Source organism: Cheilinus undulatus, linkage group 23 (assembly GCF_018320785.1).
Source record: "Cheilinus undulatus linkage group 23, ASM1832078v1, whole genome shotgun sequence".
NCBI lineage: Eukaryota > Metazoa > Chordata > Actinopteri > Labriformes > Labridae > Cheilinus > Cheilinus undulatus.
Genome location: NC_054887.1, coordinates 19,064,108 through 19,090,945, shown reverse-complemented (window position 1 = coordinate 19,090,945; position 26,838 = coordinate 19,064,108). Strand labels below are relative to the sequence as shown.

The window sequence follows — 26,838 nt, the reverse complement described above, 5'->3', positions numbered from 1 at the left end:
GTATTGTGGTTCTCGCAAGGCATTTTGTGGCTGGATTTTTACACCGGAGTGTAAAAAGTGGCTAGGCTGAGATTGCAATTCTAGAAGTTCTGATGTGAAAAGTTTACAGTTCTGACAAAGAGTCTGAGTAATGATTAGAGTAACTCTCACAGCACCGGCTGATGGAAACTTAATCAGTAGCACTTTGTATATATTACTATAGATTAGGTTTTAAGACTGCTGTTAGGATAAAAGCTAAAAAAATATTACACGTTACAGGTTTAAAATGTACATGCCTATCTTTCAGGGTCAATTGTTAAATCTACTGAACATTATTGATTATTTTTTCTCTATTCCATTTGTTTAACATGGCTCTGTATGGGGTGGGAATTGCATGGTAACAAACGTATATATTATATATCATAAGTCAATATGATGCACCAGGGCTTTTGCCATATGATTGTATAGAATTAAAAAGTTCATGCCTCCAAATGAGTTTTTGTCCCGATAATCACACAGGAGAGCTCTTGAACGAGGTCTAAAGACGCTCTTATGTCATTGAACTGGTCAGAAACTGGTCCAGTGTGCACCAGCACAGATAACAGGACTAATGTGAGCAAAGCTGTGATCCTGAATGTGCGGACTAGACTGCACTGTTTGGGACATCGGCTGCTTCTTGTGATTGGTGAGATTTTGTGTTGGTTTGCTTCACCTTTAATGAGGAAAATAGTCTTCACTTTACAATCATAAATAGTTAACATAACAGAGGAAACACTTCATCACTTACAGGGGGTTGGATGTCCTGGTTCTAGTTGGAATGGAGGGGCAGATGCGAGGGGTGCATGGCCCTTCAAAGATTTTTCAGACGCACACTCCAAACTGAATGTTATGGAAAATCTTCCACCAAAGATTCTACAAAAAAATCTAACCCTATTTGTAAATAGCAAAATACAAATCACATCAACTAGTATCTTGATTTAATGTTGTTTGATCAATTAAATTAATAGGACAAGCTTTAAAAATTGCTTGCTGGAATATCTTGCATTACAACCACCGTTGTGGACTACTGATGAAGTATTAGGAAGTTTAAAGGATGTCCCATTTCATTAGGAGATTTCACCCCTACTCCTTCTGATCTGTTTAAAGAGGTAAAAATTAGAAATGCAACTGAGCTTCAGTCAGTTTATAACATCTGTCAAATTAGGTTGAAAGCTCTTAAAGTCAAGAATTTATCAACTCTCAGTGTTACACCAACCATAGCACTTCCTCACATTTGTGTATAAAGGCAGGGGGGTTGCTCAGCTCATTAACAGATGGTCTCGGACAGTCATGTGCTGAGTCTGACAGTACCTGGATATCTGCTTTGTCTTAATAGCGTTGCTATGGTACAGTTATTATTGTTTCTTTATGGAAAATCTGCAGAAATGGAAATTGACACCTGTTGTTGAATTAAAAACTTTATTATTTATTGTTTTAGTCATTTATTCATGCTGCCTTGGTCGTGAACTGCAATAAACCCAACATAGTGTGTCCCAATATAATTAAAATAAATGTTACCCTTAGTGGGAGGAGTCTGATTGATTGACAACCTATGCAGGATTTGCAATAACAGGCCTCTGCCCCAAAATTGAATATCGTATCTGCAGATGTGAACATTTCTGATGTTGTGTCGGCTGTTACTATCGGCCTATATCGGAAGTAGATATTGTTCATATGTACAAATGATACTTGTAGAGTTTTAGGCTAGATGCTCATCCTCATTCCTTAAGTTTTAAAATATACTTTAAACACTGAAGTTTTAGGTCTGACCTACATTTCGGCAAAAATCCAGCATTATGCTTCCCTACCTGCAACCATAAACAACGTATTGAGACAAAAGGTGCCTTGGTATGTTTTCCTGAATATCTTTTCGAACATTGGTTCTTGACCTGGGGTTGGGGGTGTGCCAAATGCTTTGTCTGCTCTGAGTTTGTCAAAATTAGATTGGCATTTATTAGAAATATACTTTTGGGGTCATGGCGAAACTTTCCTTAGGGTTTGACTATGAAACACCCTAGACTGATGCTGGTTTTGTCAGCCATCTATCACCGTTTTATTGGGGGAACTTGGCTTTTCTTAAAAAGGCTCAAAGGAAAAAAGGTTGGGAGCCACTGTTTTAGAGTAAAGAAATGACAAGGAGGAAAAGTGCTTATATTGCTAATGTGTGACCATTTGTTGCTTTGACAGTTGGAAGTAGCTTTTATTGTTTTTACAGCAAAGCAGAAATGCAACTCAGGAAGGCTCCTAACCCTCGGTACGTGCCAAACATAACCAAGCAGACTTGGATTGTTGCTAAAAAAGAACAATGTGTGTTCAGTTAATGCTTAAATAGAGAATCAGAAAGAGGCTAGACCCTGAAAATGTTTTGCATTACGGGCAGAATGAGGGCATGAGCATATACATTATCTACAGGTCAGCAGGTCCAGAGGGGAGGAGGAGAAAGGCCCCACTCTCACTTCACTCTGTCCCTGCAGTCTCATCACATTGGCCTCAAATGAGGCATTTGATGTGAGTGTGTTGTTGACCTGATCCCTCATGGCCACTGAGCTGATGTGCTTGTGTGTTCATCTGTAAATATTTGCATTTTGTGGATTTATATGAAAAGTCTGATTGTGTTCGTTTTCACTGGCTTCATACATCTCCACATGTGCACACTTTTTGCTCTCCATGCTTGTGTAAGGACTTCCACGCTACACTAGTGTGTGTGCTTGAGGCGGGGTCCTGGCCCGTTTCTGTCCAGGTGTGTGTTTTTGGCCTGGGGGGAAGTTTAAGCAGATGGTTCCCTTTTGGAGGGAGAATGTGTAGCTGTAACTGGATGGTTTTCAGTCTCATCTCCCCGGCCAAAGATTTGTGCTTCACAGAGCAGCAGTTACTGCAGGGCTGCTAAAGACATGAGACGGGACACAAAGAAGGGTTGACAAAAGGGCTGCACGGTTAATCACAGCCACCATAAAATGCACAGTCAGATATTTGCAGGATGCTACATGTCAAAGCAAACACATTTCAGAATGACTGCAGAATGCTGTGCAAGCAAAGTACCAGTTTAAAATGCTATTTCCTAGTAAACCTTGGCTAAATGCATCTTTCTTTTGCAGCGTGCACATTTATAGTCTATAATAGGCTGGGCGGTATAGCCTAAGAGTATTTTTCTCCTTATTTTTCACCCCTCCTATATTTCGATATTATAAAATTAAAAGAGATAACTAATTTTAAATGCGTGCTCAGGTGTTACAATCCCCCTTCTCCCCCTAAGATAACCCTGTGATGGCTTACTCAACTCATAAGATCATAGAAAAAATACTTAAAGTTACTCCATTCACTTCTTTGTAACTGCACCAGTAGTTTTTAGTTTCATTTCGCTCCTGCTGAGGTGTCAAGTTTCCACTCCAGACATCACATTTCCTGATATGGAAATTCACAATAAAAGTACTCAAACAAAATAACAACCGCAGATTATTACTGCTTATTGCTTGTGTAGAGCTGCTAGTGAGTGTACGGAGCAACTGTGTTTACAGCTGCTACTCTGACCTCATTTACTTTGCGAGCAATTATGGATACCTTTCAGTACTGTGCAGCATTAGCAAGTTTTTCTTAACCCCAGAGCCCGGTGTTGTTGTATGCGACAAGTAGATAGATGTGCTATTCAAAGTTAAATAACTTTTGAACCATAAATCATAGCCCCTCACTGTTTTCCCTCTTTAAGCTTGCCATTGAGCCATACCATTGATGTCTTTGTAGCCCTCATGGAAGCTTTTCTAGTGAGCCTGGAACTCAGGTGACTTTTCAGGGACTTTAAAGATTAAATCCGCACTAGAAACTCCCATAATGGACGTCTTTTTATCCATTATTTAATTAATTTCCAATCATCTCTGCAGTTAGCTTTGCATTAGCCACAATTTTGAGTCCCCAAAACAGACGTGACAACCAATGGCAGGCTGCTTCGTAGTCACGTCATGCTTTGCCAAACAGCGCATGTGCAAATACTTTGAAACTGCCTGAATGAGAAAGAGAAAGAGACACAGAAAGGCTGTGACGTGTCCCTCTGTGTCACTGCAGACAAGAATGGCTTCGAATAATGACTCAGAAGAAGCCATTTCCATAAAGCACAAGGACTGTTTTTTTTTTTTTTTTTTTTTTTTGCAAATATGTGAATATTTTAAAGACTTTTTGTAACAGAATAATTATTTTTTCACTTTTTGGTACCCAACAGATAGGAGAACACGTTTGTGCAAAAAAGTCTTGGTCATTATTGTTTACTGTGTGTAATACATGATAAGCTTTGAGTTTTAATTTCTGTTTAGTTTTTCTTTTTTCTTTATAGTCCCGTAACTTTTTTAAAAGTCAAGTGAAATTACTGCAGTGCACTTATTCATAAGGCCCAGGTCGTTGTGAAGAAATGGATGTTTAGAGCTTGACAATGCACCACAGGGTTGAGATTTTTGCTTTTTAAAAAATAACTACATCTTAATTATGTTAACTGCTGTCAGTAAAGATCCTCAGCTGATAGAATACATGTACAGAAACGTTTAGAGTCATAACGGTATGTTAATATGTGAATATATCTAGCCTAGAACAGTTCATATGACAAAATAAGAAAGTTTAGAGCTGTATTGTTACAGTTCGCCACATTAAAAATAAGGTGAAAGTTCAGCTGGTGTTAAAAACAAACTAGATTAAGTCAGAAATCCTGGGTACGCTGATCTCGTTTTATAATAGGCTGCAGCCTGAAGTTTTACAAATACGTTCAATGAGCACAGAGCCATCTTTTCAGAAGTTACCTAAAGTAAGAGGTAGATGAATATCTAGTTACAGTGCTGAGAATCAACTGATCTAACGCTTCGTATCCACAAAACTTAAGCATTTATTTAGTTTCACATCCATCACGGATAGACCAGGCTGATGTGAGCCTTCAGGCTCTGCTTTGTGCTCTTAAAATCAGGTCCAGATAAACGTCAGGAAACTTGATTTGTGGCCAGGTATCATTGACTCATAATGAAGTGTAGTTTAGTTCACTTAGGTTGTTGCTGTAAGGGGAGAGTGTGGATCAGATGTTCAGCTCTGTGTGTCCACTGGGTCATGTGCCCACTGACCTGAGGATTACATCACTGTCTCCACGGATACCCAGATGACTAAAATGATGACTGTTGACCAGCAGGGTTAATTTTCTACAGCTGTAACTTCACTTCCTTTATCTCATACAGTGGTAAATTACAGGAATTTGAGTAAATCCACCACAAGTTTCTAAATTCTCCACCTCTGCATATTTTTTCTTCTTCTATTTAAAGGGATTTGCATGTTTACATGAAAACAAATTGACATTAAGATCTTGTTTAATGAGGGCTCATTAAAAGGCCTGGGGTATTTAAGCATTTGGAACGGGCATTTATTAGAAACATGTGTCGGCCCAAGTTTAATAACATTTTTGGCTGAAATGAGTTAAATGTTGTGGGATATTCTCACAGCAAGGAGGGAAAGGAATCCCATTTAAATTTAAATCTATCTGCAGCAGACCTGATTTAATCAGGTTATAATATTTATGTTATTTACTTATCCAACACACACCAATACACACACAGAAACACTGTTACAAGGATGTAAAAGCATGTCTAAACCCAATTTCACTGTGCTATATTTGAAATGTAGCAGTTTACAGATTGGGCATCTCCCTGTATTGGCCCAATAACTAATGCAGCTCATAAAACCCAGTGTGCACATATGACTTTTGTTGTTATCTTAATGTTTGTAATTTATCCAGCAGGAACTCAAATTATATGCCTAAATAAATGCCACATCAGCTGATTGCATGTTATCTGCCTTCACCCTGTTTTTGTATGCCTGATGTAACCAGAGGGGTTAGGTCAGACATGGTGGTGTGGTGCCTGGTGAACAGACAAAGCAGCCTGTGTGATCATATGAACCGACTGATTAGGAGTCACTTTCTTGTGCCAGTGGCAGAGGTTGCTGATGATACCAAAGCTCTTTGTCTGCAGTCAGCATATCAGCCATGCATTTATCTCATCTACTGTATTTATAAGCGGAAAATACATACATGAGGGCAGATATAGTTTGGAAGTTTTAAATAGTCCCCCAGGGAGTGATTTAAAAAGTGATACAAGTGCTGTAGACTACTCTGGGTGACTGAAATCTCTCTCAAGGGTGTTGAAAATAATCTTTACCTGCAGACTTGGGCGATTCTATATCGATGCACAGGCAGCACTTTATTGATGTAGATGGACGCTGCTTGTGTATTTTCGCCCTGTGTGATATGGACTTACAACGACTTGTTGGCCTGATAATCAAACCATAAGTATCTAAACCTGTTGTGACATGGTACCAGTACCAACACATCCGATACCTACCAGACTGGAATACAACACAGATATCGATGCTTCATTTCAGCTGAGCATAAATGTGTTTTATGTTTTGCTGTCTGGAGGGATGGCTCTACTCTACTTGTGTTTTCCTACTGAGAACACAGTCACAATTACTGACAGATTTAATTTATTGTTTCTGATGCAATGCCAGTAAATTAATTTTGTTTGGGCCTTTTTCAGAGAGACTTTGCATCTGCATCTGCTTCTTTTCTCATCCCATGTTCTAGTGGCATCTTTAAAAGACATTTCTCAGAATTATTTGCAATAGCAAGACAGTTTTATTCCCATGCTGACTTTCAAAACACTTGTTTTCTCTTGAAAGTCTTGAACTAAGCACCGTTTATAACCTTGCAAAGCAGATGGATTTGCCAGCCTTCATCTCTGTCATCAGGCAAATCCTACTTGAAAAGCTCCGATCACGACGTTTGTGTTGAACTGAACAATGTTTGGACCAATCGGCATCGTTTGAGCAGAACGAGGCTGTAGCTATGGGCGGGGTTTAGTTGGACTCAAAGCCGTAAACAATGGTTTCTGCTTAGTGTCGCAGTTAGCTTGCAGATTTATCAGAACTGGACCACATTTCTTTATTAAATAAAGACCAAAGAACAGTGGCAGCGCTTGCCTGTCAGTTTGCAGAGCTGTACATGCGTACAACCTTTTGATATTGATATCTATTAGATTAGCAGGCAGCCAATAATAATGATTTGATTTTAGTCAATCTAAAAGAAGAAAATGAGCCAAATCTCTGAATCTGACACATTTTGGCAGCAAATGTTTGATTCCTTTTGTTGAATAAATACTGAAATGTCATCCACTAGTAGATGAGACCAGTTATTTCTCAAAGTAGGGTAATAAAACCCATCATCTAGTTAAAATCCAGTGTATTCCTTTGTACCTTAAGTGCAGTTTTCTGTATGGCACTGATTACTAAGTTCTCTTTCACCCTGTCTTTTTAGGTGATCCCATCATCCTGGGCTGTGTGGATAATCTGGCTGCTTTTATCTGAAGGGATGCCCTATTGATTTGTGCTTTCCAACAAAGCTCGGTGATTACAGCGAAGATGTTGAAAAGGCCTTGATCACCGCTATGTCAACACTTCATGAGGATAGTTCAATTCAGGAAGGACTACAGTAGCGGACTGACAGATTTATTTTCAGGTGTTACCGTCAGGGGAACTTCAGCCTTTCTTTTTTGCTCTTTCTAGTCTGAGTTTTTCTGCATTTTTGAGCATGCATTTTTGATGAACTCATCTGAACCAGACACTCTTTCAGCTCTACTGCATCCACTGCAAATTGTCTCAACATGTACGGAAGCTCCCGCTCTGTCTCCAAGCTCGATGTTATTGGATCAAATGGAAATGGATCGATGTCAGGAAGCCCCGGCCGCTCCCCTCGCCTTCCTCGCTCACCGCGCCTCGGACACCGCCGAAACAGCAGCAGCAGCTCCACGGGTGGACTCACCGGCTCCGGAAAAACCCTCTCCATGGAAAACATTCAGTCTATTAATGCTGCCTACGCTACAGGCGGTCCGATGTACTTCACTGACACAGCTGAAGATCCGGTTGGAATCGGGAGCCTGGGCAGCGGGTTGAATCCCTCGATCCCCAAAAACACCATGACACTGGGCAGGGCTGGGGCCAGGGTGCCCTATGGGGTGAGAGCGGCCGTTATGGGTAGCAGTCCTAACATTAACAGTGGAGGGGGAGGGGGAGGGGGAGTCAGCGGAGCGCTCATGCCAAGTGATGCCATTGCATTTGGTGGGGATATGCAGAACCAGCCTCCACAGGCGGCAACTGTGCCCCACTCCATGAGACAGGTGAGACATGGAGGTTTTTTTTTTCTTATAGATGAGTTTGGTGGTTTATCATTGTGTATACATTTTGCATTGTTCTTTTCTCTTAAAATGTTATTTAAAATGCAGTTAACAGTAGACTGAAAATATCAAACACTTCAGCTTTTCCCCTTCTTTCAGAGTCTAAAATGATGAATCTGAGGCTCTTTTCTATTCACACAAAAAGCTGCAGTTCTCTAGTTGACTGCCGTTGCATATCAAGATGCTAATTACCCAGCATGATTATATCGCAGGTGTTTTGGACAGATGTTGGAAGTTTTGGGGGAGGCTGTAATTGGCATTTTGAAAGCATGAACATCCCTGTGAGGTGTTGCATGTAGGTCTAATGTTTTTCTCTTATCGTACCAAGCTCTTCAATGTTGTGCTTGAGAATTTAGCAAGATATCCAACTTAAGAAATGGCCTTTTAATGTGAGATGAAGTTACACCTTTCTATAAACATGCGGTTTAAACATCATCTATGTGTCACATCTGTAAGGAGCTTTGATTATTTAGACGGCAAAGCCATGGTGCATATTTGTCTACAGTTTAATGGACAGACAAGTCTGGGACCTTTACTTTAAATCATAAAATGCAAGAAAAAAATACATTTTTGCTTAAAGATTTAGTTTGGTGTACAGCAGAATCACTATAAACTCATCTCAGCTTGTCCTTATTTGAAGATTCTGAACTTGTCTGAACTCTTAAACTCAAAATAACTTTTGCCTCCCAAGATTCACCAAATAAATAGAAGAAAAGGAACAGTTCGTATTTTTTAAGAAAAAGCTTGTATAAATGTCATCCTAAGAGTTAAATCAGCAGATCAATAATGATCAAACTTTATTGGTCATTTTGTTAAAGTGTCTTAAGTATTTTATGTTTTTTGGGGTTAATTGCTAGTCGAAACTCTTTTACTTGCAAAATTATTTTTAAGTCTCCTTCTTGGAACAAAAACACTTTTGAAACTCTCAGCCCTCGGCAGGGAAACAGTGCAATACAAGACAGAAAATAAGGAGATATTGTAGGTGCAGTATTCATTCATTATGTTTGAATAATGCCCTCCCACTCCCTCTGCAACATTAGTCAGAACCTCAAAGCTCTTCTTTCCAAGAATTAGCCTCCCTCCGCTCCAATGCCTCCCTCCTCTGCTTGTTTCAGCTCATCTCCTTTTAACTTCCTCATGCCTCCGTTTATTGTAAATAACATTCATACATGTGCATGTCCATTTTCAGGATGATGTTATAGCAAATCATTAACATTGTATATGTAACATAATCAACATACTCATGTCTTTGACTCGTTCTTCTGTTAAATACCTGGACTTAGTTTTTCTACAATCAGAGAAGCTTCTGTTTTTCTTTTAAGATGAACCTAAAAAGATAAAGAAAGTAATATTTTGCTGCTCCAACATCATATTGTATACACTTTTTTCAAAAGAATAATCAGAGTTTCAGCTGAGGTGTATCTACATTAAAATTTCAAAAATGCCTTTAGAACTTTATGGACAAGGCTGGGAGAGGGGAGGGATAAGACATCAGCTCTCAAACCCTCATACCATTCCCATCGGCAACAACATCTTAAAGTTTATGCTGCTTTTGTCGGTTTGGTAATTAGCCATATTGTCATATATTTATGTCGTACATTTATGTCTGCAGTACACATTAGAGCCACATCGGGGGCTCCACCATGTAACGCTAACCCTCTCCACCATAATAAAACACGGAAAAAGGCTCTACCAGCTACTGGATGGTGTCAGAGCCAAAGTCACAGTTATTGATGCCTGGCTAATAAAAGAGAAACGTATAATTCCAGACCAGACAGCTGCTGACGGCCCAAAGGGTTGAGCGTTCAAAGTAAGCATACGTGGCTGAGGTGAAGTGGTTTCTTGTAGGCCTGGAGAACACAAAGCGCCAAGTCAAGATCAGATTGAGATTATCCAAGCTAGCACCAGCTTTCAGCAGTCTGGATAAGAAGAAACCTACAGAACGTTGTTGGGTCATGATGGCCTATACTTTATAAAAAGTGGGTCACTGGAAAAAAGTGTGGGTAACACTGCTGTAGAAGACACAAGAAGACACCCGGTTTTAAGAAAAGCATGGTTAATTTGTGATCTCGGGGGGTAGAACTACACTACCCACAGTCCTAGAGTATCACAGCAATGTCTCTGATTGGTGGAGCCTGTTGTTACCCACCAGATACTACTAAAGTAAATGGTCATGGAACAGTGGGCGATCCTTGTTGATCTCTTTGGTGTCAAAAGCTGGCACCTTTATCTCACCTGCAACCAAATTAGTGACTACAAAATTCATTTGCACGAGCTGGGGTTCAATCTGTCGAGGACAGTTGCTATGCATAAATCTTTTTTTGTCATTCAATAAACCAAACCAAACAAAATTAAAATCCATTCAACATAAAATATTCAACTTAACACGTAAAGGAGCAGAAAGAAGAATATTTTTGTGTATTTCTAACACAAATTGTAAAACTTAAATATTAAGTGTTAGGTAATGTTACTCTTTCACCTTAATGTGCACCATATGAAAAAATAGCGATTTAAATCCCAGCTTAGAGACATGGTTTGCTTTTATATACTCTCTTTGCATAAAATCTAGAAATCTGTAAGGGCATCTGTTGTTCTGAAACACAAAAGCAGCACAAAAAGGCATCAGAACTGTGTTTGAGTTTATCTTATTATATTCAATTTGTCATATTTGCATAAAATAGCACATTTTTTCTGCTTTTAGGGAGGAGCTGCAAAAATACATGTCATTTTAAAATCAAATATTGTTGCCTGAGTCATACATTTTTAAATTGGACTATATGTTGTTGTTATTACCAGGTGAGAGAAGGTGCAATGACGGACCTTCAGACACAACTGCGTGAAGTGCTCAGAGAGAATGAACTACTACGCAGAGAGGTAAGGACACTTGCAGACGTGCAATTACCTCTTTGAAGATAAATCCATGCATTGACATTTTTGGTATCTTATTTGGCTGATTTTTTTTAAAAGCATGACTAAAGCTTTTTGTCTGGTTAGAATATATTATCCATTAGCAATCTCAGATTTTTAACATCCTCTTAACCATAAACAAGTTTAATGTAAACAAAGATATGATGTATGATGTTTATTTTTTCTAGCTGGAGGCCAAAGAGTCCAAGCTGAGCTCCTCTATGAACTCCATTAAGACGTTTTGGAGTCCAGAGCTGAAGAAAGAGCGAGCACTGAGGAAGGATGAAGCCACAAAGATGACAGTGTGGAAGGAGCAATACAGAGTGGTGCAGGAGGAGACACAGGTAGGAAAAGAAGCATCTTTCTTTGTGTGCAAAATCTGTAACAAATGAACAGAGATGGAAAGATCAGAACATCAGTACAAACCTCCTGAGCAAAGTTTGGTAAATTTGCAGCAAACGACGACCTAGATTTCCTCCAAAATCTTGAAAAGTCTGCAATAAAGTCATCACACTCGGTTCTTTCACACGTAAAAATGTATGCTCTGGCAAAAAGTGGGGCATCCCCGTGATCACTTCTTGGCTTGCTCTGGTGGATTTGTCTCGCTGCTGTAAGACGGCCTTGAAGACGGGTAAACGGATGAAGCAGGCCGCCTGGTTGGGGACTCCCAGCTGTCTGTTGGTTCAGGAGCCATCTGGATGAGACGCAGCTAAGTCTGGCAGGAGGCCGGGATATTATACAAGAGATGACTTGCACACATGCAGGCTGGCAGTCATGCGCTTACTAACAGTGAGTCATTTCACACGCTGTCATCTTGAAAGCAGTGCACAAAGCGCTCGCTGCATTGGTCACTACTGTTGCTCTAATAGTTTTAATCTAAAGATTCTTGCTTGTCAAATTACATCACAAGATAGTTATCACTCTAAGAAATATAGATTTAGTTTGGTTTTTGTGTGAGCATGTGCAGTGCGTGCCTGTGTTTGAGCATCCATAAATCTCTGGACGTGGACTTGTGTTCAAAGTGAGGCTGTGTGAGAGAAAGAACAAAGGAGCAGATGATCTATCTATCATGCTTTCACACTTCTCTCTCTCATCTTGACTTGTGTGCGCTGTTATAGTGAGAGTGTACACACACGTTGTGACATGTAAGGATATGTTCTGATCTCTTATGCTGGGAAATACATGATGTACTCGCTATTTCTCTCTGAAGCTCTTCCACTTTCATTCCCTTTCTTTCCTCCAGACAAATCATACCCATTTAACCTGAGTCGCCCTTTTATTTCCTGTTCTATTATCCTGCCACCTTCTTTTTCCTCTCTCTCTCTCTTTTCTTCTCCTTTTGCTCTATTTTCTCTTCTTCTTCTTCTTCTTCTCTCTTTCTATTTCTGCACATGGTGAGTCAGCTCCTGCTTTCCTCCCTCCCACCTTTACTCCTCCCTTTCTCTTTTTTTTGCCATCATCTTTGTGTTAAAAATTGAATTAACTCACCCCCCAGTAATTTCTCGGGTATGTGTGTACATGCACACTGTGTCACGCCCCTGCTGAGGAATGCACATCTCGTCCCCACCCTCCTCCCTTCTTCTTTCCTCCACACTTCCTCACTTATTCACCTCCTGCTTCATGCTCGGCCCACTCTCTCTCTCCTTCAACCTCTCCTCCTTCTGCCTCGCTCTCACCCTGCATTAATCCTCTCCTCTCATATTAACTGTACAATGTGTCACTGTAAATTCAAATGAGAGACGTTTACAATCCTATGTGTGTACCTGTTACTAGATCCTGTAAGTCGCTGGTTCTCAGCTGGTAGAGCTGGACCCGGAAGTGGGTCTCAGAGCTGTTTTTAGTTTGTTGTGAAATGTGCCTCGTAAAAAATGGGCAAAGAGCTTATGACTTATGAAACCCTAAAGGGTTCACAGACATCCACATATGAAACATGATGCTTTGCTGTGATAATGAGTGAATATTAGTTGTTTTCTTGAGGTCTAGACTTATTTATTACATTATCTTGGAATTTCAAAGCTAGTTTTTCCCATGATAATGAATCAGGATTCTTTTTAGATCTCTGGAAAGCAGTCAAAACCTAGAACTCATCACAGGACAATTGAGTCAAATAATTGTATGACTGCATGCCTTTCAGAGCTTCTGTAATTATGTGCTTTCTAATATGTTTGATTTGTCTTTGGATGGTGGGAAATATAAACCTCAGTTGCTCATTAAGGGGATAGGGGTAGGTGGGTGGTGGTCCTGTGGCTAGAACTGTTGAACCGATGCCATAAATAATAATCTATAATATTGTTGTTGTTTAGAAATGTGCTTGCATAAAGAAAAATACCTTACATTTTCACTTTAATTAAGAAAAAATGAAAAATGGCTTGTATTAAAAAAGTAACATTACAAGTACTACGACAGATTAAGTAAGCACTGCTAAGCAGGGTTGCTCTGAATCCGATACCAGTATCGGAAATACATCCGATACTGCTAAAAATGCAGGTACTGGTATCAGCGAGTACACGAGTTTATGCACCGTTCCGATACTGTTTGGTTTAGCTTTATATTTAGCTTCATTCAGCAATGCTAACTGTCAGCGCTATAAACCAGAAATCCATTCTTCTTCGCTGCCAGAAAGCACTGCATGCACGGGCAACTGTTTTTAGAGCAGCAAAGAATGGGGGCTGTGTGACAGTTTTTCTCTGAACGTGATCGTTAAAAGGCCTTCCAGACTGGCGCTGTCGTACACGTCAAGAAGTGACACAGTTTAAAAAGTTAAATGACTTTTGACCTATAAATCCCTGCCTCTTACTTGTTCTTCCTGTTGAAGCTAGCCGTTGTGCCTTCCCATTGCACTACTGATGCCTTTGAATCCTGTAGACAGCGTTTTCAGTGAGCCTGGAACTCGTGTGACTTTTGGGGACTTTAATGATTAAATCCACACCAGTAAACCCGATATTGAAATATCAAATTACGATTATTTATTCACCCACCAGGGTTAGCTCAAATGCTAACTTGAATGCTCACTGCCATGTTGTTTACCCTTTGTGAGGGTCTGTCAGCCAAATAGCAGGCTGTTCCATAATCACATCATGCTGAGTAGAGCATAAAGGAGAGAGAGACAGAGAGAGCCTGTGATGCAGCCCCCTGTATTATTGCTATTTTAATATTTAGCAGTAAAACTCAATAATCAGCAGAAAAACAACTTTAGGTTGTTGCAGAGATGCTGTACATTATGATTCTAATTGTTGAGCCATGTTCTGAGTCAAATATAGGTGTAAAATAGTTTGCTAGTCTGCAGCTAGTTCAGAAAGTTCACACTGGTATCGGATCAGTTCTTGGTATTGGCCGGTACCCAACACCTTGGTACCGGAATCGTATCAGGAAGGAAGGAAAAAAGGTATCAGAACATTCTTACTGCTAAGACGTCCTGTGCCTGGTCTTAAGACTAAAATTATCTAAGCATTTATCAAAGCATTGTTTTATAGTATCAAACTTATCTGATCAGTATGCTTGTTATTCACTTGTGGGCTGCTGGCCTGATAGAAAACAGTAGGTGGAAAACAGCTGCTTGCTATTATTGAAAACACTGTGTGGTTTGAGGGTGATGAAAATAAATCAAATAGTGAGCCAGAGAAGCAAGATATATGAGCTAAAACGTGTTAAAAGGTTGTGAAAGGCTAAAGGTGATTGCAGAGTTAAGATAGTGGTCTTTGTTGTTGTTTCACGCATACAGATGCTTAATTTACAGTTGATTTGATATTGGAGTGGTAAAAACTACAGTATTGCTGTCCTGAAACATTTGATACAATTATTGAATTAAGTGCTAAATATTTAAAAGAAAAATACAGCACTTTCAACTGGTTTCTGCAGTACTGTGATGATATCATTATCATGGGCAACAGCTACCATGTCCTATTGTATAATGACCTATGGTTTTTTATTGTAATTTTCCTATTTAAAGATGGTCAGTAATGCAGCGTTTCTTGTTATACCAATCAGCTGTACAAATAGGCTGCTTGTGAAGGCAGTGAGACCACTCAGTACAAAAATATCGTTACGTGTTAAAGTCAGCTTGTTCCTGTTAGCAGCCTGGTGGGTGTCTGATGATTTCTTTAAGGATAGAATTAAGATTGAGAAAATGGAAGTTTTATCATCATGGAAAGCTCTCGCACAGATTGGAAAAGATAAACTCCAGAAAATTGAAAATAAACACCTTCATTTGTCAGATTGGATTCAAGCTTTTTTGTTGTATTGCCTTTCCCTCTCTGCCACTTGCTTTCTCTCGTTTCGCTTCCCACGTCTACTAATTTTCTCTTCCCACAGCATCCACTCTGTCACCGCGCTCTCCATCACTTCCTCACTGCCCTCTCTCTCTCTCTCTTTTTTTTCTCTGCGTCAACATTTCACTCCCACTTTCAGATTCCCTCCTTCCCTTTCCCTCTCCTCACCCTCCATCTGTGCCTGTGGAGCTGCACAGAAGTGGATTCAATAGAAGGGACACACCCTTGTCTAACAAATCTGATGATATGAACAGGGATGCCTTCTTTCTTTTCCAGCCTAATTGTCACTTTTATTCGCCTCCTTTGTCATTTTTAGTCCACCATCTTGCTTTGTTGTGTGTGAGAGTGTGTTCAACCAATTTGTTTCGCCTCTTTGATCACAGCAGGTACATATTATGTTTCTAGGAGGAAAAGAGAAGCAAAGAAAAAAAAAGATGAAGGAATGTCAGGAATGCAAAAAAAAAAGCTTTACTTTTGACAGTTCCTACGTCAAACATAATACACTTTAGTCTCATTTCAGGCCTGATTTTCTCTTCCTCACTCCTCCCAGTAGCAATTAGTAAATATGCACTAGCTTGGCAGCTCACTCTCATGTAAATGGATCAGTTTAGTTAAGCAAAATGCAACGCTAAACGCTAACGCAGTTGTTAAATAAGGTGTAATATGACATGCATACTGTGAGCTTGAGTCTCCCTCCTCTACGTGGTCTGTCCCAACTCTGGATCTCACCATCTGAACAATAACCACTCTGTCCGTCTGTTTCTGGGCCTGCTTGTTCAATCTATCATCTACTGTACTCCAGGCGAGCTGTGTGACGTCAGCACCGGCCTGTGTGTGCCAGAGAAAGATGGAGACTGTGTGAAAAGGGGGGTTGTATGGTGACTAGTGTAGACAGCAGTCTCATGCAGGTATGTTTGAGACTCACAGGTACTCATGTGTCTCTGCACATGCGTGTTTCCTTGTTAGACATTAGACATGTATGCATTTTTGTAGGAAGCTGTTGCCAGTTTTGTTTGTGTGTCTGTGGTTGTGTTTGTTTGTGACAGAGAGAGCCATACACAGAGGGACAGCACAGTACCAGGAGGGAGTCTGTGTCCTTGCGTGTTGGCAGCCTTATGTGTGTGTCAGGACAATCAGGCCTTTTGTAAACACAAGTCTGTCAGCTGAAGTCGCCTGCATGTTTATTATTATTTATTTAAGTGCATGTGTGTGTTACTGTGTGCTCATAGAGACAGAAATGTATGCAGGCTTTTGTGCATTGTCTCTATTTTTATCAAGACAAAGACAATTTGTTTCATTGAAACAGAAAGTACTTTGCAGGGCTGTGATGTCAGAAGTTTTGTGTCTGTGTGCACAGAAAGTGAAGCAGCCAGTTGTTGGTGTGCCTTTGTTGCTGCACTGTTTTGATTCTCTTCAATTATTTAATCTGATACTCAAGGTGCTGCATTAGAGGTGTATGAGTCTGTACGTTCCAGCTTAAGAGGAAGTAGACATTACTTCTTGTTCCAACACATGTACCGTATTTCCTCTAAGAAAGACCAGGACCTGGCATTAGTTCTTGCAGGACATGGTAGTCATAAGCCAAGCTGGGATCAGCTGACTCCTATTATCGCCTCCAAGCTTCCACAGCCAATCACAGCTTTCTCTCAACACAGCAGCGTAATCGAATATGACGCACTTCTCATCCCTGCTTGCTTTAATGCTGATGCACCAGGCTGCTGCTGCTGCTCCACCCCAGCCTCCTCCTTTATAGCATAAAGCTTGTTGCATCCTCATATTCAGATTCATGCAACTATGGATTAATTGCTTTTGTACTAATTTTATTGCATTCAGTATGCATTGATATGAATGCATCCATCCATATGGGGGTTTCTAGCCATGCGCTCCCTACATTCATATTTGTTTGCTGAGTCACCTTCTCAGGCAGAGTTTAAGAAGTATGCCTACAAGCTACTTAGACCCGTATTAAATGACGGTCTGTAGATTCATCAGCTGTTTTCTCACTGTGTCTGTGTGTTTTTAAGGATCTTAATCCAGACAGACAGACAGACAAACACAGTTCCCGTTACACCTGGGTGCCGCTCTTCCTTTCAGGGGGAGAGGTAGGATGACAAAGATGACAAGATGAGACAGGGATGGAGAGATTTCCTCTCCTCTCTTCTTCTCCTCCTTATCCCACCATCCTTTTTCCTCATCTCTGAGCATCAGAGTTGGAGAGACAGAGAGAGGGAGACACAGACTGGCACTTGAATACTTTCCACTCGATGAGCACGGCAGTAAATCAGGCCTTCAGGTTTGTGTTTTAAAGTGGGCAACTTCTTAAAAGGGTGGAAATGTTCAAAACATCTTAAACAAGTTAAAGAACCACAAAAGGAAAGGAAAATAAATAAAATATTTAAAGGTTATTTAAAGGTTGCTATCACTTAAATTAGATCGTTCAAGTCAACCCAGATATACAGTTTTATCTTAAAAACGTACGTACAGTAAAGTGGCAATGACATGTAGTTTGAATTAAAGAAAACACAAGTTAAATTTTGAGTTTTCTGTGCAGCTATGCCAAAGCATAAAGATATACCAGAATACCAAGAACTAAAAATGAACTATCACTATATCTATGAAAACAAACCTTTCAAATAAATCACTGCACTAATGCCAAGCTATCAAAATGTTTTCTTGGTCTGTGAAAGATGCAGGGGATCATTCATCCTGCAAAATAAAATAAAAATGCCCTTAAGTTAACACAGAAAAGTTTAAAGTGATAAAAAAAATCTGGCTTCAAAACAATTGAAAATAAGGCAGTAGTATCTGCTCTAGGATGAGTGTGTCTGTTGAATGAGCCTAAGCCACGCCCACTCGCGAGAAATACGATCCTATCACAAAGGAATCAGTTTATGGAATAATCTTGACAGAGAAACCAAAGAGTCTAAGTCAAACATTGTGTTTAAAAGAAATATTAAAGCTAGTATGATGAGAGAGTCGTAGAAACAAGGTAATATTTGTTTTGGGCCGTGGCGACATAATCTTGATTTTGCGATTGGCATTTTAACTTATGAACTGATACCAGGATTTGAGCAGCTGCTTTGGCCTGCAGCTTGTTTGTTCTATTTTAGATTTTTTATGCATTTATATGGTTTGTTGATTAATGTTTTGAGAAAATGGGGAAGATATTATAAGGTTATTCTTCTTTCTACTCCTTTTCATTCAAAGTGGAAGACTTTGCATTGGATATGAATTGTTTTGTTTTATTGAATGAAATAAACAGAAATAAACACACCTTCAGCAGGTAAGATGTTATTTCCTGCCACATCTGGTTCAAGTGAAATATAGACAAGCTCTTCAGCAATTAGCCTGTCTCCTTGACCTACGTAGAACTACGGCTGCATGGCTCTGTGCCAGGTAGCTCAGAAGTCTAGGATTAAATGTACTGTTTTCTGGCACAAATCTCAGTGACCTGTGGGCTGATAGAATTGGGAAATTTACCTCAAGTTTCACTAGTCCACCAGAGAGCTTCCTTTTGCACATGTCTCAGCTCAAAATAACATCATTAGATAAATATGGATCTTTATGATTGTTTTGATTTTGGTGCACCATGTGGACAAAGCTATGTATCTCTTTGCTGATTTTGCCTTTTGTGTATCTGTTTTTTGAACAAAAAAAATCTCATTCCGCTTTCTTCCAACAGAAAAAACGTGTCATCTGACCCTGCCTCATAGCTTAGGTAACCTGCATTAAGATGTGGATTTAGAAAAAGCCAGTCTTGCCTCTGATAGTCTGGTTTGCTGTTGTGCATCATAAAGAAACATCCATTTAATTCAGTCTGTTTTATAACCAGCTAAAGACTCCCTACAGCAGCTTTAAAGACAAAAGACAGCTCTGAAGCACACAACAGACCGTTTACTGTAAATATTCTGTAAATGCAGCTCGGACCGGTTGATGTGCTGACTGAGTAAAGGATTATAATCACCGCTCAGCACTTAATGTTATTACACCTGGATTCAACTGAGCAACTGATGCATTTCTAATTTCATTACTCAAACTTGGCGTCAGCCCTGTCCTGATGGGTCGAGATTAGTCAGAGTCCAATAAAAAAGTGCGGTGCCAAGTGTTTCCTGTGCGAGATTTTCATTTACTGTATAGGAGTAAAAAAATGCAAGCAAGAGTTTTTGTGCCAGCTGGCTGCAAAAAACCCACTTCCCCCTGCAATCCCAGCGTGTACGTGAGAGAAAAAGTGGGAGTGAGGGGTGAAATGGATCACCAAGACGGATTGATACATAAAGATGTGTAAAACGTTGAGTGGGAGATGGAGGAAATCTGGAAAGTGGGTAAGAAGGATGGATCGAGCCGGAGCACCGGGAGAGGGCCAGGAGGCGAGGAAGGGAGGAGAGATGGATGGATTGAGCTGAAACCAGCAGATGCAGAGTAGAGAAATGAAAAAACTGATGGAGGCTGATGTGACCGGGATGAGATGGATGAAAAAATAAGGAGGACGGATGGAGACTTAGAAATGAGAGATTGTATAAAAAAGAAAATTAGAGATGAAGAAGGAAGATATTAACTTGATGCTTGGTTAAAATGCTTTCTTCTCTTTCTAGGAATCATTTTTGAGTACTAACCACAGCAGGCGGATACCAGGTATAACATTAAAGAGGATAGATCACAATTTAGAGGTTTAATCTAAATATACTGGTTTAAATTCTGCATTTTTCAACAAGGCTACTTCTGGGTTTTCGTGTAAAAAAGTCTTGGATGTAAATCTCTTGGAAGGGAGCTGCAGAGGAAGGGGAGGAGAAGGATTTATGGAAAGAGACTCAAAGAGAAAAAGCTGCACATGCACACGCTCACACAGATTCTGCAAACATTTGGAGCATTTCTCCGGAGTCACGCTTCTCAGCTGCAGATCTCTGCAAACTCTGCTGTATTTTCTCTGTTTTCTGATGAAATCAGAGTCATTGGATGGATAGTTATGTGTGTAGTTGACCTGGCTTCATACTGAACCAATGATGAAACAATCACCATGTTTGCTGAAATCCTTTTTGTCTGTCTGGCTGACCAGATGTATGATTGCACAAATAACAAAAATATCCTGATGACTTTATCTTAGAATCATGATGTTTAGACGTTTGAAACAGCTGTTAATGGCATAGACTCAAGTGGAGGGAGCTCCTGCAGACTCTACGTTTGAACTGCATACGGACCTTTCTGTCCATACTCTGCATTCATTTTGTCGTTTCTTTTTGTCCATTCTCTCGAAACTTATGGATACGGATCAAATGTTGCAATACCGCCACCAATTGTGGGGCATTGTTGAGCAATGCCACCACCAGTTCAACCCAGAATAGCAAACACAGCAAAAGGAAACATTTAAAAGAACATATCAAGCTTTCTGAGGAAACAGAAATTAATAAGTGGGTGAGTTATTAAAAAAATACAAACATATCAATGATGTTTAGCAGAGGACAGACCGTTCTTTCTTCACTCTATAGGGCGGATGGAGCTGCATCAAAGTAGCTCTGAGAGATGACAACCTCTGGTGTATCAGTTTTTCAATGTCCACTGTGACATAACAGACGCACATCAGTATGAGAGTAGTGAAGGTTGTAATAATGACCCTTTAGCACTGTGGTTCCCAAAGTGGGGGTCAGGACCCCGAGGAGGGTCTTGAGACAGTGAAAGGGGGTCATGGGAGGCTTTCCAAAAACAAAAAGAAATTTAATATGAATTAAAATCATGAATTTTATTGTATTATTGTAAAAAATATTGTTATAAAGAGTTCGATTTCAACTGAAATCCTAGTTATCAAGTAATATTTGTGCTTAAATGTAAGTAAAAGTTATAAAAACTACCTCAAATGCAGGTTTTGTGCAACATTGTGCACTTTATCCCCCATGGATGGTGGGAGTCCCCAATCTCTGACACCGTTATTTTGGGGCTGAAAAGTTCGGGAAAACCTTTAGCCGATAGCTATTATTAGGACACTTTTCAGGAGGCAGATTTCTATTATAGTGGATTTGGGCGACTCTAGCTGTGTCTCAATTCAGGGATGACATTTTTTGATAGACCAACCTATGACAAATTTAGCCTTTGTAGCCTTCATAGACTGCTCAGGCTGATATGAAATAAAGCAGTCTAGTCTTCATTTTAAAAGTTTCGCCTCTGTCGCCTAACAGCAGCATTAGCTTCACAAACATACAGAGCATCACATAGCTTAGCCTATAATTTTGGAGATAAGTTGGAGTTTTGAGGCCCTCTTTTCAATTTTTGCCCCCTTAGATTAGCACTAGTAGCAATTTGATTGAGTAGAAAGAATCGATCTTAGTTGAACTGACATGCAGTAAATCCTTGCCCATGTAGGATGCACCAAAAGGAGCCTTAGTAATGGGACAGCCCTTAAGGCATCGCTGAGACATAAACCATCTTTAGTGGATGAAGCCCCTGAAATCTGACATTTATCTGTTTATTGGGGGCATGACTTCTTAAAATACAGGAGGAAATACGACTCAAACTCTCAGCATTCTGCACATTAAGCTAACAACTTGCCAACTGGTGATTTGCTGAGCCAGGAAACTGATGAATTGCTGCAGAAGACTGGGAGGATGGAATCAACAAAGAGAAATATCATGTTCCCTGTTTACAGCATTTATTTTGATGTTTTCCTGAAACAAAAAAAAATTCACAGCTCCCAACCCTTAAAAATGGCTTGAAATATCGTGTCAGATTTGAAACCACAACCTTAATTGGCTTTCCTCGACAGAAACGAGGAAAATTCAGGATCCAATCCCTTAAAAGCACATTGGATAATATGACAGGTTGTGCAGACTCAGCTAATTTAAAGAGATAACCAAATAAACAGAAGAACCTGCTTACATGCACCAGTTTTCCTTTCAATTCCTGCTGATCTACAGTCAGCGGGGAGAGAAGTGAAGCTGTACTGGGCTTGTAAATGTCTTTGACTTTTGATGCATGATGGTCCTTGGCATGACAGCATGCAGGGTCAGCAAGGTTTTTAAAGACTATTTCATCAAAAAGACGGTGTTTAATACATGATTCAACGCTTTAGAAAACACAATCATCTCTCCACTTGGCTGTGCCTACCTTGTCTTCCTCCGTCTGTTCTCTTCAGCCTGCACCACGTCAACCTCTGACTCATTATTCCTCTGTGTGTGTGCTTATGTCAGCGGACTGTATGTGTGTCAGAGTTAATGTACATTTTTGCCACTCTTTCTCTTTAGAAATCAAAACTAGAGGTTAAAAACCTCATGAAGACTGCAACGTTACCTCTGCATTCACGTGCTTTTTACACATGAACGCTCATCGCTAACAGATGGTCCTCAGACCTGTGTGTTTATTTAGACAGGACAGAGGGATAGGTGAGAGAGAGAGAGAGGGAGGGAGCTAGAGGAGGGGGTAAGGTAAGGTAAATACAGGGAATCATAGCAGGGGAGCAAAAAGGCAGATGGACAGAGGAAAAGAAGGAAGAATGAGAGGACTAGAAAGAGCAAGGAGATTTGAAGGGAGATATCAGAGAAAATGAGAGAAATTTCTACTCTCTGGTGTCTTATAAAAGTTTAACTTCAGTGCAAAGAAAGCTCAATTTTCCCCCATGCTTACAGAGCCACTGTGTACATTTTACAGTGGAAAGAAAGAGAGAGAGTGAGTTCTCTCTTTTTCTACCAGGCTGTGATATGTGAGCTTTCTCTCACTTTCACTCACTTTCTCTTTTCTGTGCTGAGGCCTGGTAGCCATGTCTGTCCTTATAAGGAGAGCGTTTGGGAAGAGTTAGTGAGGAATGAGCAGAATTACAGTGTAGTCCACTCCCCCTCCTCCTCCTCCTCCCTCTCTACGTCTCTAAAATCTGTCCATACGCTGCACAGTTTATCCTGTTTCAAAGAGCATTTCATCCCTATTGTGTAATATGTTAAATACATGTTAAAAGTGCCGTGTTTTCCCTCCTTGACCCTGATGTCACTTCTCAAACTGACTGATTAAGGTCAACATTTCTCTCTGACCCTCTCGGCTATTTGTATTCATCCCTCCCCTCATTTAATTCCACACCTCTTCCTCCCTTTTTCTTGTCTTCCTCTTTATTTTCCAACACAATCTGATGCTATTTTCTCCAGTCAGCCCATCGGGAATACAAGGGAATTTCTTGTTTAGTTTTTATTGTATTTCCTCGTCTTTATTGCGTTTCATCCTCAGAGAAATAAGAGCCAGCCCGTTAATCTGCTTGTTGTCTGATGTCTGAGTGGGCGACGGTTTCCGAGCTGGCGGTCGTTTCATACGCACATACAGAATTATCACTGCCACTTACATTTAAGCCAGCATGCAGTATGTGTGAGCACATATGCTATGGTCCATCATCAGCATTTTCTGTCACAGTGTGTCTGTTTATAGGGGGAAGTGAGTCACCCTGAGAGCAAAGAATAAACGATGGATGAGACAGAGGAATAATAACGAAGCGAAGGTTAATATTGAAGGACAGATGAGGCCTGGCCTGAGGGAGGGTGCATGACAAGCAGACGGTAAATTGTCACACTATTCATGGCAGATTTACTCTTTTTTCTTGTTTTTTTCTCTTCTAAATATGGAGAGCTGTGTGGATCCTTAAGTGCTGTCATGATACCTGAAATCCAAACTTCAGTATGATGTGGATAAAAATTAAGTATTGCCAATACCTGGTGGGCTGGCAAATTATAACTATTCAGTTATTCACAAGATAACGGTTTACAAGCATAGAACATGTTATAGGTACTAGAAAGTGCTGATTCTCAGGATATTGACCATGTTAACCATTCCAGGAAAAAAACAGTTTACCATTAGAAGCCCTCTTGATCATAATAATTCCTAAAAAACAGTCCTGCATCAAAAAGAGTCCACACAATCTAAATCCGGTCAAATTTTTTAATCAAAAAACAGGATTAAATCCATAAAGATCCATGGACTGGTCTTTGAAATTTGCCATTGTTGTTCACATTAGTCCTGTATATTTGCTAATAATGTGTTTGTTCCAGGCCATTAACAACTCTATATAGAAAAATGTCTTTAGTCTGAAATGCATCTAAAATACTAATTTTTTCTGTTCTATTGTTACCAAGTTTGAACCTAAGCTAGCTAAGGCTTCATAGTTTAATCCAGTCATCTACAGCTACAGCCATCTACAAGCCTCTCTTTCACATACAAATTCAGGTGGGAAAGAAATGGTGTTTTTTTGTTGTATGTCTTAAAAAAAACAGTCGCAGCTGCAGTGAGTCTGAGTTTGGGAAGAAACTTCAGAGTGTTACCTTTCTAAAGACACCTTGTTTGTGCTTAGACTCCAAATGGTTCAAACACAGCATTCGGTTTAATTCCTGGATAGGCATTTTTGACTTATTTTACCCAGAATTCTATGGGGTAAAAGGTAAAAAGTGTAGTTGGGAACCAGGCCATTTTGAGAGCTATAAAAGTTATCAGTAAAATATTTTCTAAGACATTCTAGAAAATGTGTTTTTACTTTATTACTTTTCTTTGCTATTAATCTTTAACATATCCGTTGGAAATATTTTTCAAAAGCAGTTAGAGTATGGGATATTTTGACAACCTTTATTCATCATTGGACAACAGAAATACATCCTACTTCCAATTATTCATTAAGAAAAAATCCATAATAAACATCCAAAATCCATCCAGTATAACTGAATTGTATTGCATCAGATCATTGCAATCTAAGTAATGTGGACCCCATATCATATTATATTGCATTGTTAATGCTACATAGACTACGTATCATATTGTATGGTGTTGCATTATTGTGATTAAGGATGTTCCTAAACATCTATTTCCCCATTTGGTTAAACACTCATTTAAATTTCGTTTAACCGACTAGTCTAAAGAGGAGAAAATACTTAGAAAACAGTCAAATTCCTCACAGGGTCATTGTGTCAGTGGAAATGATGTGAGCCTGATATACTCTCTACAGCGTGGCTAACATTACAGGCTAGCTCTGCCAGCCTTTGTACCTCTTTGCAGATCAATATTATGCTTTGATTTGAACCCTCTATTCACTTCGGTTGAGTAGTTATTCCTGGGTTCAACCCTTGACAGCCTACATACCACTTTATTTCCATTTACTGCTTATAAAACTGTCTGCGCTGTTACTACCGGTAAGCTATCACCAAGTTTCTCATATTATGTCTGCTGACGTGCCGTGGGAAAGCTCAGACAGGAAGGCAGCAGCCATCCACTGAAGTTACAGTGGCCTCTGAGGTGAGAGGTTCATTACAGTTTAAAAGAGCATTACAGACCGGGATTTCAAGCCAATGTTTATTAAAAAAATGATAGGTTATTAGTTTAACCTCCTCGTAAATCTCATGCCAGCTTATTTGATAAACAAAGTTAACAGTGCATCTCTAGTTGTGATGCTTTGGTTATATTTCGCCATGTATCGTATTGGACAGCGGATTGCTGTTATTGTTACTGTGGGCCACATATCTTATCAATTTGTATCATATTACCATGTAATGTAATTAATAGAATTAAAACAAAATGTATTTTTCCTTCATGAAGATGCAGCATTTTCACATCTAACTACAGGACAGCCTCAGAAATATGTTGCCTAAATATCTCAAACGCCCCCTTGTGGCTTGCTGCGGGATAGGGATTAAACTCTGTGAAGAGGGACTGAATTCACTGCTTAAGGCTAAAATTAAGATACATTTCAAATAAAAAACAGATATTTAGCCAAATTGTGTATTTTATTTAGTTCATTTAACCTGCTGGCCCGATGTCAATGTCACAATGTCTGCAAAGATATAAGCTGGTCCTTGTACAAATGTAGTTGATGACCCCTGTTGTATAGTGTCTGTCTCTGAAGCTGTAGTATACGTGGACTTTTAAATCCTCCTTGTGATTTTAAATGACTACAGTTGTTACTGTACTCTGGCTCTTACAAAGTTAATGCAGGGCCTCCTTATAAACACTTTTAAGGCTTCTGCTTCTGGTTAGAGCTTTCTTTACATTATATTTTCAGATTCTATTTCCAGCATTTTCTGCTTTGTCCCCCACCTACAGAAACCCAGGAGGGTGCAGCTTGATAAAATGATATGCTGAAAAATTATATGATCATTTATGTCCATGGTTACCTTTGCTGCTGAGATAAGCTTGGTGAAAACTCTAGTACATGTATTCATCATCTCCAATCAGTTTGACAAAAATACAGATTATAATGGCTGTTATTAATGGCTTGTTGTTGCATCTTTTTAAAATTTGCATTAAATGATTTCACAACAAGAGTGGCCTTTAACTTTGGAATTTGCAAGTGAGACTGAGAGAGAACAGAAGGTATGCAGCCAATTTGATGTCACAATCGCATTTTTTAATCACAGCTGAGTGCATAAAGTAGATAAATATTACTTTACTGATCATTC

General features: G+C 39.6%; 1 protein-coding gene across 4 annotated transcripts in view; it reads left to right on the top strand.

The window, feature by feature from the left end:
• Positions 1–26,838, top strand: part of LOC121505523 (ELKS/Rab6-interacting/CAST family member 1-like) — a 188,470-nt gene that overhangs the window by 12,150 nt on the left and 149,482 nt on the right. For all 4 annotated transcript variants that reach the window (XM_041780924.1, XM_041780922.1, XM_041780921.1 and 1 more), the window contains exons 2-4: positions 7,349–8,207; positions 11,061–11,138; positions 11,360–11,515. In XM_041780924.1, the coding sequence (XP_041636858.1) occupies positions 7,695–8,207; positions 11,061–11,138; positions 11,360–11,515 (747 nt within the window). In that variant the 5' untranslated portion in view covers positions 7,349–7,694. The remainder of the gene's footprint in view (positions 1–7,348; positions 8,208–11,060; positions 11,139–11,359; positions 11,516–26,838) is intronic.